This window comes from Mauremys mutica, chromosome 1 (assembly GCF_020497125.1).
Source record: "Mauremys mutica isolate MM-2020 ecotype Southern chromosome 1, ASM2049712v1, whole genome shotgun sequence".
Taxonomy (NCBI): Eukaryota; Metazoa; Chordata; order Testudines; family Geoemydidae; genus Mauremys; species Mauremys mutica.
The window spans coordinates 308,423,703-308,437,063 of record NC_059072.1 but is presented as its reverse complement, the minus strand read 5'-3'; the positions used below and the strand labels follow the sequence as shown (position 1 = coordinate 308,437,063).

The 13,361-nt window shown below is 39.4% G+C and overlaps 1 protein-coding gene across 8 annotated transcripts in view; it reads right to left on the bottom strand.

The window, feature by feature from the left end:
* The window catches only part of FAM124A (family with sequence similarity 124 member A), an 81,505-nt gene that overhangs the window by 5,510 nt on the left and 62,634 nt on the right, over positions 1-13,361 (bottom strand). For 5 of the 8 annotated variants that reach the window (XM_045014479.1, XM_045014459.1, XM_045014465.1 and 2 more), the window contains one exon: positions 10,005-10,741. In XM_045014479.1, the coding sequence (XP_044870414.1) occupies positions 10,005-10,741 (737 nt within the window). Of the gene's footprint in view, positions 1-2,726; positions 2,961-6,144; positions 7,685-10,004; positions 10,742-13,361 lie in introns of those variants that run through there. The other 3 variants (XM_045014506.1, XM_045014493.1, XM_045014499.1) reach the window with 3 other exon arrangements.

Genomic DNA, 13,361 nt, shown 5'->3' with positions numbered 1-13,361 from the left:
CTGGATCCTTCTCCTCATATTAGTTATTTCAATATGGCTTCAGCAGTTTGTATTTAAATCACTTCTTTTGAAAGCTTTACTGGAATTTCTCACATGATGCAAAATACCAAATTTTGCCCCCAGATATGCTTACATGCAATTCCCACAGACTGCAGCAGGAGCTTCACACACATCCAAAGTGAGAATTAGGCCCAAATAAGCCAATACTTTATTTATTGTCCTCCACCTCATGACTTAACACAGCCTGGTTCAAATACTGTACCGCACAGATAGTGTATCAGAACTGAGAAAGTATCTCACCTCTCAAGCTTCCACATCCATTACTAGACAGCTTGCAGACTTATTCAGCAAATACCTTAGTTGTTTATACTTTAAATGATATTACTAGATACATTTTAAGAATTTTAAGACGGTAACAACTGGAATTTAGTGTAGATAGCAACTTACTGTTACTTTAATGCCTAGACAACCTCCAAGCATGGTTGTTGCTCATTGCTCACTACTGCACACCCCAATGGTCTTAGAGGCAAAGATGTGCTGTTTAAATCTTTCATTATCTATTACATTGATTTTAGAGGTAACAAGGTACTTTCACATCTGCAAAAAATTGTTTGCTCATTTGTAACTGTCCATGCCAAGGGTGCGTTATGGGACATAAACCCTGTTGAGTTCTTTTATGTATTGTAGATGAATACACTAACACATGAAGCTATGGTAATTCATAATCCATCTTTTCATCCATCATAATCCATAATCCATCCATCCATAATGTAATAGGCTATTCTTCTTAATGCCATACAGAACTAACAATCTTTGACTAAAATTAGCTATGGTACTGTACCAGCTTCATTAATAGATAAGGGATCAAGATTTCAAAAGAGTCAAACAGAATGGCTCAAATTGAATGGTAGTCAATGAAGTTTTACCAGAGATGAATTTGGAGCTATATTATTTTTATTCATGCAGAAGCAAGCTAAATTTTAGAAATTATGCAGATGCTCTTAATAGGTGTATATTGATGAAAAAAACATCAATTTGTATTTGAAGACATTTCTGGATAGCCTACCGAATGCAGTATTTCATTTTCAAGGACACAAACAAATTATCTCATCACTTCCTGTGTTTGTGCAGGAAATTATTTTGTTATATTGTTGTCCAGTATATGAATACAGTTTACACTCACTAATGGTTCTGATTTTCTCTGCAGAATTGTTCTACTGTGAGATAAACTGCATGGCAAACAGATTAAGTAATTAAAAATTAAATAGGTGATAAATATTTAGACAAAACATGCACTGGTAGAAACTGAAGCAAGGCTCAATGGGACTCCCCGCAGGTGTTAAGAGTCCTTATTTGTGGATTCCTGGACTGGGGCCTTTGAAATATTAGATCACAAATACAGTTATCAAGTCAAATGACTTGTACTAGAAGATCTAAAAAATGCTTTGGGGGACAGATCTAACATTGGCAAAGAGGATGGTCTTATCGATAATGCAAAGGACTGGAAATCTAAAGGACATATGGATTCTACTCTTGCACTGTGACGTCTTTGGCAAGTTACTATATCCCTGGCACCACAGTTTCTTTATGTAAAAATATTTGTAATAAGATGACCTATAATTTATGGGTCACATTTTCAAATACCCTCTTAAATTATACGGGCAAGTGCAATATTTACTAGAACACTTTCAGAAGCCCTTTATCCCACATCATGGAAAACCATCCTAACAATGAGATTTATTATTAGACTGTATAATAATCTCCCAAGTGAAGTAGTGGAAATTCCATCTCTTGGCACATTTTATACCAGACCGGAGAAAACACTAGCAAATGTAGATTAGAGGATACTCCTCTATTGGTAGAGAGCTGGATTAGATAAATGAATAGGACTTTTCCATCTCTAAATTCTGATTTGCTGGAGATCACAGAGGGAAACCATATTTTAGCCTGGATTAAAACTCAGGGGAAATTGGCTCTCACTCCTGTGTTGAGGTCACTACACCATGCCTCTACTTACTAGCCAACTACTGTATACAGAGAGCTAGGCAATTTGCTGTTCCTCTTTGCTTTTACCAATTAAATGTATATAAAAAATTTAAAAAATAATAAAAGAATTGGAACCCATTTTCAGAATGTGATGGACCAAAATGATACATGAAACATGAACAAGAGAGACTCATCTTCCTCTGCTGTTCTGACCTTGGAGAGATGAAAATAGAAAAACACTTGTTTTTATCTGTTAAAGTAAATGACATGGACATCTCAGATGTTCTTTTTAGCATAATGCCTTTATATTCTCCACGTGGGGCAGATCTTTTGTCTGACTTCAGAAGCAAAATCTCATACTTTTTTTTTCCTTCAGCCTCCTTACAGTTTGCTTTTTGCAATGCCCATTACCTCACTGCAGACTGACAAAGCACTGTCTGGTATATCTGTGCTGCTTGTATTAGAAACAAAAGCTCCAGCTACATTGGAAAAGGATCAGCCATCTGACAGAACAAAAACTCTGTGTACAAACTGACACGCCACTTGTGCAGCCCCTAGAATACCAAAAAAGGTTGATTTTGATTGAAATTCCAAATAGAGAGGATGATATATCTGTCCACACCATCTAAGCCTTTGCATGAATACCCATAAGAGAACAATTGTTGATTGAACAGATTAGCTTTATAGTAAAAAGTAATGTATTTTTTAAACCTAATGCTTGGTTGGTTACCCATGCTCACTGTAGTCTTCACAAATCTTCATGAAGTCTATGGGAAATTACAATCTCTCCACATCAAAACAGAATTTTTGAAGGATATTCAGTCAAACATTCAGAAATCAAGGAAACAAGTTTTAGTGAAAGTTACAGAGATCTACAGAGTCTATGTTATTAGGGCCTCCTACATCTGATGAGAGAAGAATCCAGGGCTGCTAGTTAACGTTTTGCATGTTGACAGAAGAAAGGAAATTTTCACCTTTAAAAAAAAAAAGATTTCTCTTATTAGTCATTTTTATTTCAGTAGTTCCTACAGGCCTCAACTGAGACCAGGGCCCTGTACAAACACAGAATAAGGGACAGTCCCAACTACAAAGATCTAAGGGGATTTGATAGCTGCTTTCAACTATCTGAAAGGGGGTTCCAAAGAGGATGGATCTAGACTGTTCTCAGTGGTAGAAGATGACAGAACAAGGAGTAATGGTCTCAAGTTGCAGAGGGGGAGGTTTAGGTTGGATATTAGGAAAAACTTTTTCACTAGGAGGGTGGTGAAGAACTGGAATGGGTTACCTAGGGAGGTGGTGGAATCTCCTTCCTTAGAGGTTTTTAAGGTCAGGCTTGACAAAGCCCTGGCTGGGATGATTTAGTTGGGTTTGGTCCTGCTTTGAGCAGGGGGTTGGACTAGATGACCTCCTGAGGTCCCTTCCAACCCTGAGATTCTATGATTCTATGAAGGGCCAGATTTTGACACCCTTCCTCACACCAATTAGTATCTTACTCCGTTAGATGGGCTGTTGTATTAACTTCGATGGAATATATGGACCCAAAGAGTCAAAGGTGTTAAAATGACTTTGTCAGCGATCTCTGCCTGCTTAGTACCATGGCGCAAACATTATTACAAATCTGTTAAATCCTTTATTAAAGATACAGAAAAGAAGGAAACAGTTCAGCATTTGACATGTAAAGTATTAAAGATAGTAATAACTGTCCTTTGGGGGGGGCGGGGAGAGGGAGGAATAAGAGGTTAGCTGAGATAAACTAGAGATGTTACTGCTGTTGTTGTTGGAAGTCTGATCAAGTTTCCTAGAAGACAAAACAAGGCAAATACACACAAAAGGGGAGAGAAAAGAACAGCAAATATAGAAAATGCAGCTTCGGTCTCTGGTTGACTTTCACGTGCAACCTCACTGATGGCAAAACACAGGCATGGCATTTAGTCTTATTAGCCTCTCTGAGATCTGACAAACTCGTATCAGCACTAAGGTACTTAGAGCATTGCTTTTAGTTTCCTCTCTGGTCAGAGAGTTTCATCAATGTTGCAAAATGTCCAGTCTTGGCTGGCTAAGGCAGACTCTTATTAGACAAGAAGAAAACAAGAGAGGGATATGAAAAAGAACAAAGTGAAGGAAAAGGACACACATGGGCAGGGATGACAAAATCTCACATCCCAGCTGATGGTTGGGATTTAGCCAGAGCCAGTGGAGGAGGTGATATCATCAGGATCCCACTCTCTCTCTCTGACCCAGTCCGGTCAGGACATCTCTCAGGATCAGGGCAACTGAGGCTGAACAGTGTCATGGTAGATCCCGGGGTTCCAGGAAATGGCAGGGTGGCAGCCATGATGGTGAAGCTCGCTCCTTCCTTGTCTTTCAGTCAGCCAGTATCCACATCCGTCCGCAATCCCCCCAAAGTCTTTTCTTTTCAAGAACCCCAAAAAGCAGTGGTGTGTGTGTGTGTGATGGAATAGCCCATCCCCTCATTATTTTGTTTACTAATTAGGCTTAATTCCCAACACACCAATATTGGTCCATTGATTTTTGATCCCACACTCTTCTTGTTTACCAGGCATGATCCTTGAGTTATATTAGTAGGCCTCTTTGTTTGGACTAATTCAATGTCTGTCTCCCTTTTGCACCTTTCCCCATCAACATTTGTTACAGATTATTATGACATTTTAGAAACTTTCACTCACTTTTTACAGCTGAGCTCACAATTACAGTAAATTTGTAGTCCCAGTCATCATAATAGGAATCTTATAACATTATATATGTACACTGGCTTCTTTTGACTATATGTTATGTTTAAAATGGCATTCGATATATTGATATTCTATTTAAGGTAATTTTTTAAATAAAAAGATATAAAAGAGGTTGTCTCTCACTCATGGTGAAGGACAAAATGGCTGAAAGATCACTTCCTGTTTTACTTAGCTTCCAAGACCTCCGTTTAGGATTGTGTGTTTCTATTAAAACCATCACTGATACTAGAGAACCCACAAACATCTAAGGCAGAAAAGGCAGAGCACATCTTGCAGGAGAAACACTGAGAGGACAACATTTTTTAAAACAGGAGGCAAAAGTTAGGTTCTTATATCTGTAATTAGACGTGTCTTATTGAGTCCACTGTTATACAAATGGTCTGTCGTTTTCAGCAACATGTCCAACACATGCCTATCACAAGATGTGGTGTACCTCATCCAGTGCACTAAATTCCCCAATAAAAATGATGTGGGTGAAACCAGACAATCACTACGCTCTCGAATGAACTCACACAGAAAAACGATAAAAGATAAAAATACCACATCACCTATAGGGGAACACTTTTCACAAAATGATCACTCCATATATGACCTCTCAGTCCTTGTCCTCAAAGGAAACCTACACAAAAGATGAGGCTAGAAGCTTAAATTCATAACTTTACTAGATACTAAAAATCTAAAGACACTAGATTTATGGCTTAGAACAACGATCAATAAGCCACTAATCCCCTTTTTTGTCTTATGAGTGCAGGAGTGTTAAGAGGACACTTCACCCTCAATGGTCCCTTGAAATATGTGTTAGCTATTTATGCTAAACAATCTGTTCCACCTTGTATTTAGCTGTGATGCTCTGAGTACCTTTCTTAGACCTGAAGAAGAGCCCTGCGTAGCTTCAAAGCTTGTCTTTTTAACCAGCAGAAGTTGGTCCAATAAAAGATATGACTTCACCTACCTTGTTTCTTTAATTTTTAGCACACTAAGAAAATAAAGGAAACTTTTGTAAAGGCTATTCTTTTTGTCCTTCTGTCCAGTCAAAATCCCTCCTTGCCTTCCTTTCCTTTTACTGTTCATCAAATTTGTTCTATCCACTTGCACCATTAATTTAAGGTGTCTCATACTTTTCTTTAATCACCATCCTTTAGTTTTGTTCTGCAGAAGTCGTACTTCCCCACCTTTTTTGGCAGCTGTCCTTGACTTTCTATTTCCTTTACACCTCCTTTGATTTCTAGTTAGTTTGTTCCCCTCTCTTCCCTTTTGTTCTTTTAACTGCAATTGCTCAGACTTTGAAAATAGAAATGCACTCTGCTATTTATCTCAAAGTGTTTGTAGCTATACTGGTTTTGAAGAACACAGGCAAGATAGATAAAGGCAAACATTTTACTGGATTAACAAATAAATTGTCATATACAAGCTTCTGATCCCTTTTTATATAGTACAACTTATTTGATATTCATTTAGCTCAGTAACCTTAATTCTTCTTGTCTTTAAATATTTTGTACTGTACATATTTATCATGGCCATACAGAATGCCTTCATTTACATAGGTGGAATACCTCTGCACTCACAGATTGACTTTTGGGAGTTACACTGAAATGCTTGACAGTTATTTACTGAACTACTACATACATTGTAAAAATTCAACACATGAAAATAATGACAGAACCAGTACTGATCATAGACAATCTTGCTCACACTAAATCCAACAACATATCTACCTTTGACTTCAGCTGGAATAAGATCAGGCTGTTTGAGTTAATTTGAGGAAGCAGACAAAGCAAACATGCCACAACAAAACATTTTTGGAGGGTGTTATCTTCGCAAACAAAGGATATCAAATGCCAGACTCATCCATTAATACTTTTTTTTCTTGCTCTTACTTAATCTAAGCTTCCCAATAATTGCATTTGCAGAATGGGTTATGAGGATGGATCAATCTTACTGGTTGGCAGGAGTCCCAACCCCTGTAAGTATACTACAAGATACACATAGGTCACATTGCTGAAGTATATTAAAATCTCAGTCACATTAAATACTTTCTTATTATTCTGAAGTATAGATTTATGATTGGTGTGTATAAGTGATACTTTTGGCATGTGGAGATAATCAATTGAGTATGTAGCAATCAAAAAATATTCTTGTTATTAATAACACAAACCTATATGCAAGCTGAAAAATATTAGAATGTCATTCTGATGGGAGGTGAAAATTAATATGGATACTGTGGCAATAGCCATGGAATGTTTAAACCCCTGTACAGTACCCTAAGCAAAGACATTACAATTTTTTTCATTCAGTGTCATTGTGCTGTAAATTATTGTAGTTGGAAGATTCACTATTAAAAACTGGAATCGGAGAGAATTTCACTGTTCAAGAGATTACTAATGGGATATGGACCCTTTAATCTATAGAAGAAAAGCAGTAAGTGAAGGTGATCACAAGTGGTTACCACATCAAGGTGGTTCGTGGCCATTCTGAAATGAACTGGTTATCCCAACCTAGTGCCTAACCAGTCCAAATCACAAAAACCAGTCCAACAACTAAAATGAGTGTCAGTCTCAGCAGAAAGGCCAAGGACTGGATGGTCAGGAAGAGCGAATTGCCTTCTCAGCTGCAGTCCGACTTGAGGCACCTATGTGGGGCAGTGCCGTTGCTGCCAGTGGAGCAAGGGGTAGAGCTACCGCATAAGTGGGATCTGCAATAGCGAGGTGCACGGGTGTGGTGATCTTGCCAGTGAGAAGAGCTACGGGCACACAGCCGCTACATTGCAGAGATGGTCTGCGCACACTCAACTCTGCAGAAGTGTGCAGAGGACAGAAGGAGATATGGGTGCTCAGCAAGTTCAAGCAGAACTTCCCACAACTGTCCGCATCCTGAGCTCCACGAAGCAAAAGGATCAAACCTATGGTGCCTGTTCTGTAGATAGAGAACTTCAGTAGCAAGGGCACCTTTCACAAAGAAAATTCACTGTAAACCTCCCCGCTTTAAAATCGGAATGATTACATTCTTCTAAATGTAAAGGTCTAACTTTCCTTGATCTGTCCCATGGATTTTTAAAAATAAAGTGAAAATTAATAGTGCATGAGGGCTATTTTTATTGAGCAGAAATATAAATCAGAAAATATTTAAGAATAAAAGGTTAAGCGTCAGGAAACCTCTTTAGTGAAGCAGTGGCTTTGAGGCACATGGTTAAGCAAAAAGCCACAATGTACATTAATGTAACTGTGAAGCTACATACCTCTGTTCAAGCTGTTGTATGTACAGTAACTCCTCACTTAACGTTGTAGTTATGTTCCTGAAAAATGTGACTTTAAGCAAAATGATGGTAAGCGAATCCAATCTCCCCATAAGAATTAATGTAAATAGGGAGGGGGTTAGGTTCCAGGGAAATTTTTTTCACCAGACAAAAAACTATATATTATATAGATATACACATAGTATAAGTTTTAAACAAAATGTAATACTGTTCACAGTTATGATGATTGTGAAGCTTGGTTGAGGTGGTGAAGTTAGAGGGTGGAAGAGGGTGCGATATTTCCCAGGGAATGAACTAGCACTTGGGCTGAGCCCTCACAGGTTAACACATTGTTGTTAATGTAGCCTCTCACACTCTACAAGGTAGCAGGAATGGAGGGGAGGGGAGAAAGCATAGCAGACAGAGACAGACACACACCTTGTGTGTGGGAGAGAGAGAGAGATGCACACTTCCCCTTTAAGTAAACTGACCCACTCTTAAGTGCAATGTCTTTTTAAATGGATCAGGAAGTTGAGACAGCCAGCTGCTGCCCCAAGCTCTCTCTGTCTCTCTCCGTCTGTGTCCCCTCCCTGCTCTATATGGAGAAGGGGTAAGTGGGGTGCAGGAGCAGGGGGACACCCTGACATTAGCCGCCCCCCCTTTCGCCCTCCCCCGCACAGCAAGCAGGAGGCTCGGGGAGCAGCTCCAAGGCAGAGGGCAGGAGCAGCACATGGCAGGGCTGGTTTTATGCCAATTCCACCGATTCCCCGGAATCTGGCCCGCGCTGAAGAGGGCCCCGCGCCTAAGGGGGCCCCACTCCGGGGGTCTTCGGCGGCATTTTGGCGGTGGGGGGACCTTCGGTGCCACGCAAGACCCGGAGCGGACTCCACGCCACCGAAATGCTGCCGAAGTCCCGGACCGCCGCTGAGTATTCCAATCGGGCCCCGCGGGTCATAAAGCTGGCCCTGATGGCAGTGTGGGGAGGGACAGATGAACTGCTGATTGCTAGCCTGCTGGGTGGCTGTAGCACAGGGAACTTAGGGGAATGGGGAACTGATAGTGGGGCTGCCGCTCCACCCTGGTTCCAAGCCCCCACCAGCTAGTGCAACGGGCCGCTCTTCCTGCAAGCAGTGGACAAAGCAGGGGGTTGCCAAACGAAGTTAGAAGGGAGCATTGCACAACTTTAAACGAGCATGTTCCCTAATTGATCAGCAAGGTAACAATGTTAACCGGGACGACTTTAAGTGAGGAGTTACTGTATCTTGATGAAGAGTGCAGTTTTGGAAAGCTTGTTATTTGTTATTCTATTTAACTCAAGTGACTCGAACCAGCCTTATAGTATGGGTACTGTGCCTTTCATGACCTTTCCCCTCCGAGTGACCAAACTCTCCACAGAATCTGTCTATGAGCACATGCAGCTTGAGATGAGATTGAGAAGGCAGATGGCACGGAGCATGTCTCCTAAACAGCTCAGATTGCTTCTCTGCTTCTTTCTCCTTTTTTCTGGGTCTGATAGCTATGCTGCAGAAAAAGAAGATTCCTGGGCCATCTATTGAGGTGCAGTTGGTCACCCAGTATTTTAATATATATGTAAGAAAATAATTTGTACCATCAAAAATTCTGTTTACCTCTAATAAAGAGCTAGTCACTAATAGCTATTTTATAAAGATGTGTGGTCTGGGTATTCATGTTTCTTATAAAAATTGCAAAAACGTGCACCTTTAGCTATCACTTCACAATCTTTCCCTGTTCCACACTTGGCTTATCTCAGTCTCTTCTTTGCCTAACATGGGGCTAAGGGATATATGAACATCATGGTATCACCTGCAGCTGCATTGATTTATATATTTTTACATCCATAAAGATTTTATAAACTCTCTTTTTAGCAGTATTTTCTTGGGCCTGCCTACCAGGATATTGTTATGGAAGCCCCGCCCTTTATTTGCTGTTCTGGGACAAATTAACATTCTTGTATAAATTAACAAATATGTTTCTGTTTCATCATATACAAAATTAGAGATGTTGGAGAATACCTGCAAAAGGATCTTATTCCCATCATGGTCTTCTGTTTGCCACCTGCCTTCACTGATTGGGCTACAAGGATTGGGCAAGAGAGGAATAAGCTGTCCAACATCTACTCGGAATTCCAGCACCGCTGACTCTGTAGGGGTTGGAATCTGGCCCTTAGGGAGTCTTTTTAAAGAGAACTGAATGTCTATATCCATGTTAGAATAGACAGGAAAGACACAAAAGTCCGCCTTTTTCTGACACACCGGTCTTTTCAGGATTAACTGGTACAGTTTCATAATGTCAATAAAGTTTTCATTCCTGCAGTATATGGCAAAGCGGATAATTTCTCTCCCATAATGCACTGGTCGGATGGCCCACAAAGGGGTCCCATGGGCCAAAGTGAAGAAGTCCTGACTGCATGGCATGTAAGGGAGGAACTTGCCATGCACTCGTTCTGTATGGTGGTAATGCCAAGGTGGTCTCTGAAAGGTTTCATGGAGCTGTAAGATTGGTTCTTCTCCATATTCCTCCTGCAGAAACAGAATGACTGCAAGGGCTGGCTGAGAAACAGCAGCCTTACCAGACTTCCTGTGCTTCCTTGAGACCCGTCTTTCTGAGACTCGGAACAACTGGAGGTCTGGATGGATCCATGCTAACAGTTTATCAATGGCTTGCTGGAGAACTTTGGATTCACCAGGGTCTGCGATGATATGTATACTAACAAGGAAAGGGTCCTGATTGTCTTCCACAGAAAGTTCACCTGATAGTATAAAAACAAAATCTGTATTAGGTTTTAAAAATTATTTAGCAATTCCCTGTATTGTGTCATGATTTATGTAGGTTTTGAAGGAGGAATACATTATTCAGTCATTGCCCAATCTCGGGTGGCTGAACACCACTTGTCCCTCGAAGACAGTCGGTTACAGTTACAGTGATTTTTCTATATCAAGCTTGCCTACAATAGTCAGTAATATCTAGAGGTAAATATAGCCATAAATAAAAGAACCTAACAGAAAACAAACTAGTATTTATACTACTCAAAATGGGCTAGGCACTGTACATTCCTGTGTAGAAAGAGACAGCACCTGCCCCAAAGAGTTTACAGTCTGAAGGGCAAAAAACAAAGAATTGGGAGAAAGTGATACAACCAACAAACAAAATGGTCAGGATCAAAATGGATATCTGGCTTGTTCATTCCATGTTTTTGTTTTAATTTGTGCCACCTGGCTTTGTGCATGGAATTTACACAATGGAATTCTATCATCTTGCAATTAGCGTTTCCCACCAAGTTAGAGTATTCAAGGGGCCTGACGGTAAGTATCAGAAGATTTTATATACTTAGTGAAGATGTATCTGCTTAGTAATAGGAAGTAATACAAACATCATGGTATTCAAAAGCTGAACATCATTCAGGCAAAAATTACTTGTTACCACTCAAGCACATGAGGGAATCTCTATGATGTGGTCCCTGAAATCTCCCTGATTACATAGAAACAGGTTGGGCTAATACCAAGTGACAGCTGGTTGGAGGTCAGTGGAGACATTGCCAATTTCACTCTGTTGAAGTTGTGTGTGAAGAGAGGTGTATGTAAGCAGAGACCCCAGACAGCTCAATAAATCACTTGGCTAATTTAGCTATTTAGTTGAAATTAGGGCTGTCGAGCGATTAAAAAAAAATCAATCACAATCACGATTAAGAAAATGGAACACGATTAATCGTGTTATTAATTGCACTGTTAAACAATAGAATACCATTTATTTAAATATTTTTGGATATTTTCTACATTTTCAAATATATTGATTTCAATTGCAACGCAGAATACACAGTGTACAGTGCTCATTTTACATTTATTTTTATTACAAATATTTGTACTGTAGAAAACAAAAGAAATAGTATTTTTCAATTCACCTAATACAAGTACTATAGTGCAATCTCTTTATCATGCAAGTTGAACTTACAACTGTAGAATTATGTACCAAAAAACTGCATTCAAAAACAACAATGTAAAACTTTAGAGCTTACAAGTCCAATCAATCCTACTTCTTGTTCAGCTAATCGCTCAGAAAACATTTTCAGAAGATAGTGCTGCCTGCTTCTTGTTTACAATGTCACCTGAAAGTGAGAACAGGCGTTCGCATGGCACTGTTGTAGCCAGCGTCACAAGATAGTTACATGCCAGATGTGCTAAAGATTCATATGTCCCTTCATGATTCAACCACCTTTCCAGAGGACGTGCCTCCATGTTGATGACAAGTTCTGCTCGATAACGATCCAAAGTAGTGCGGACTGACACATGTTCATTTCCTTCATCTGAGTCACATGCCACCAGCAGAAGGTGGTTTGGGTTCTGTAGTTTCTGCATCAGAGTGTTGCTCCTTTAAGACTTCTGAAAACATGCTCCACACCTCATCCCTCTCAGATTTTGGAAGGCACTTCAGCTTCTTAGGTTGAGTGCTGTAGCTATCTTTAGAAATTTCACACTGGTACCTTTTTTGCATTCTGTCAAATTTGCAGTGAAAGCGTTCTTAAAATGAACAGCATGTGCTGGGTCATCATCCTAGACTGGTATAACATGAAATATATGGCAGAATGCGGGTAAAACACAGAGCAGGAGACATACAATTCTCCCCCAAGGAATTCAGTCATAAATTTAATTAATGCATTTTAACAAGCGTCATCAGCATGGACGCATGTCCTCTGGAATGGTGGCCGAAGCATGAAGAGGCATATGAATTTTTAGTGCATCTGGCATGTAAATATACCGTGATGCCGGCTACAACAGTGCCATGCGAACACCTGTTCTCACTTTCAGGTGACATTGTAAATAAGCGGGCAGCATTATCTCCCGCAAATGTAAACAAACTTATTTGTCTTAGTGATTGGCTGAACAAGCAGTAGGACTGAGTGAACTTGTAGGCTCTAAAGTTTTACATTGTTATGTTTTTGAGTGCAGTTATGTAACAAAAATAATCTATATTTGTAAATTGCACTTTCATGATAAGGAGATCACACTACAGTACTTGCATGAGGTGAACTGAAAAAATTTTTTGTTTATAATTTTTACAGTGCAAATATTTGAAATAAAAATTATATAGTGAGTACTGTCCACTTTGTATTCTGTGTTGTAATTGAAATCGATATATTTGAAAATGTAAAAAAAATCCAAAAATATTTAATAAATTTCAATTTCTATTGTTTAACAGTACAATTAAAACTGCGATTAATCATGATTAATTTTTTTAATTTTGTGATTTTTTTTAATCGTATGAGTTAATTGTGGTTAATTGACAGCCCTAGTTGAAATGGTTCTCTTTATTTGTTACTCTGATATTACCTATACGCATGAGACTGAAGTGGAGGCATAATGCCTACATATGGT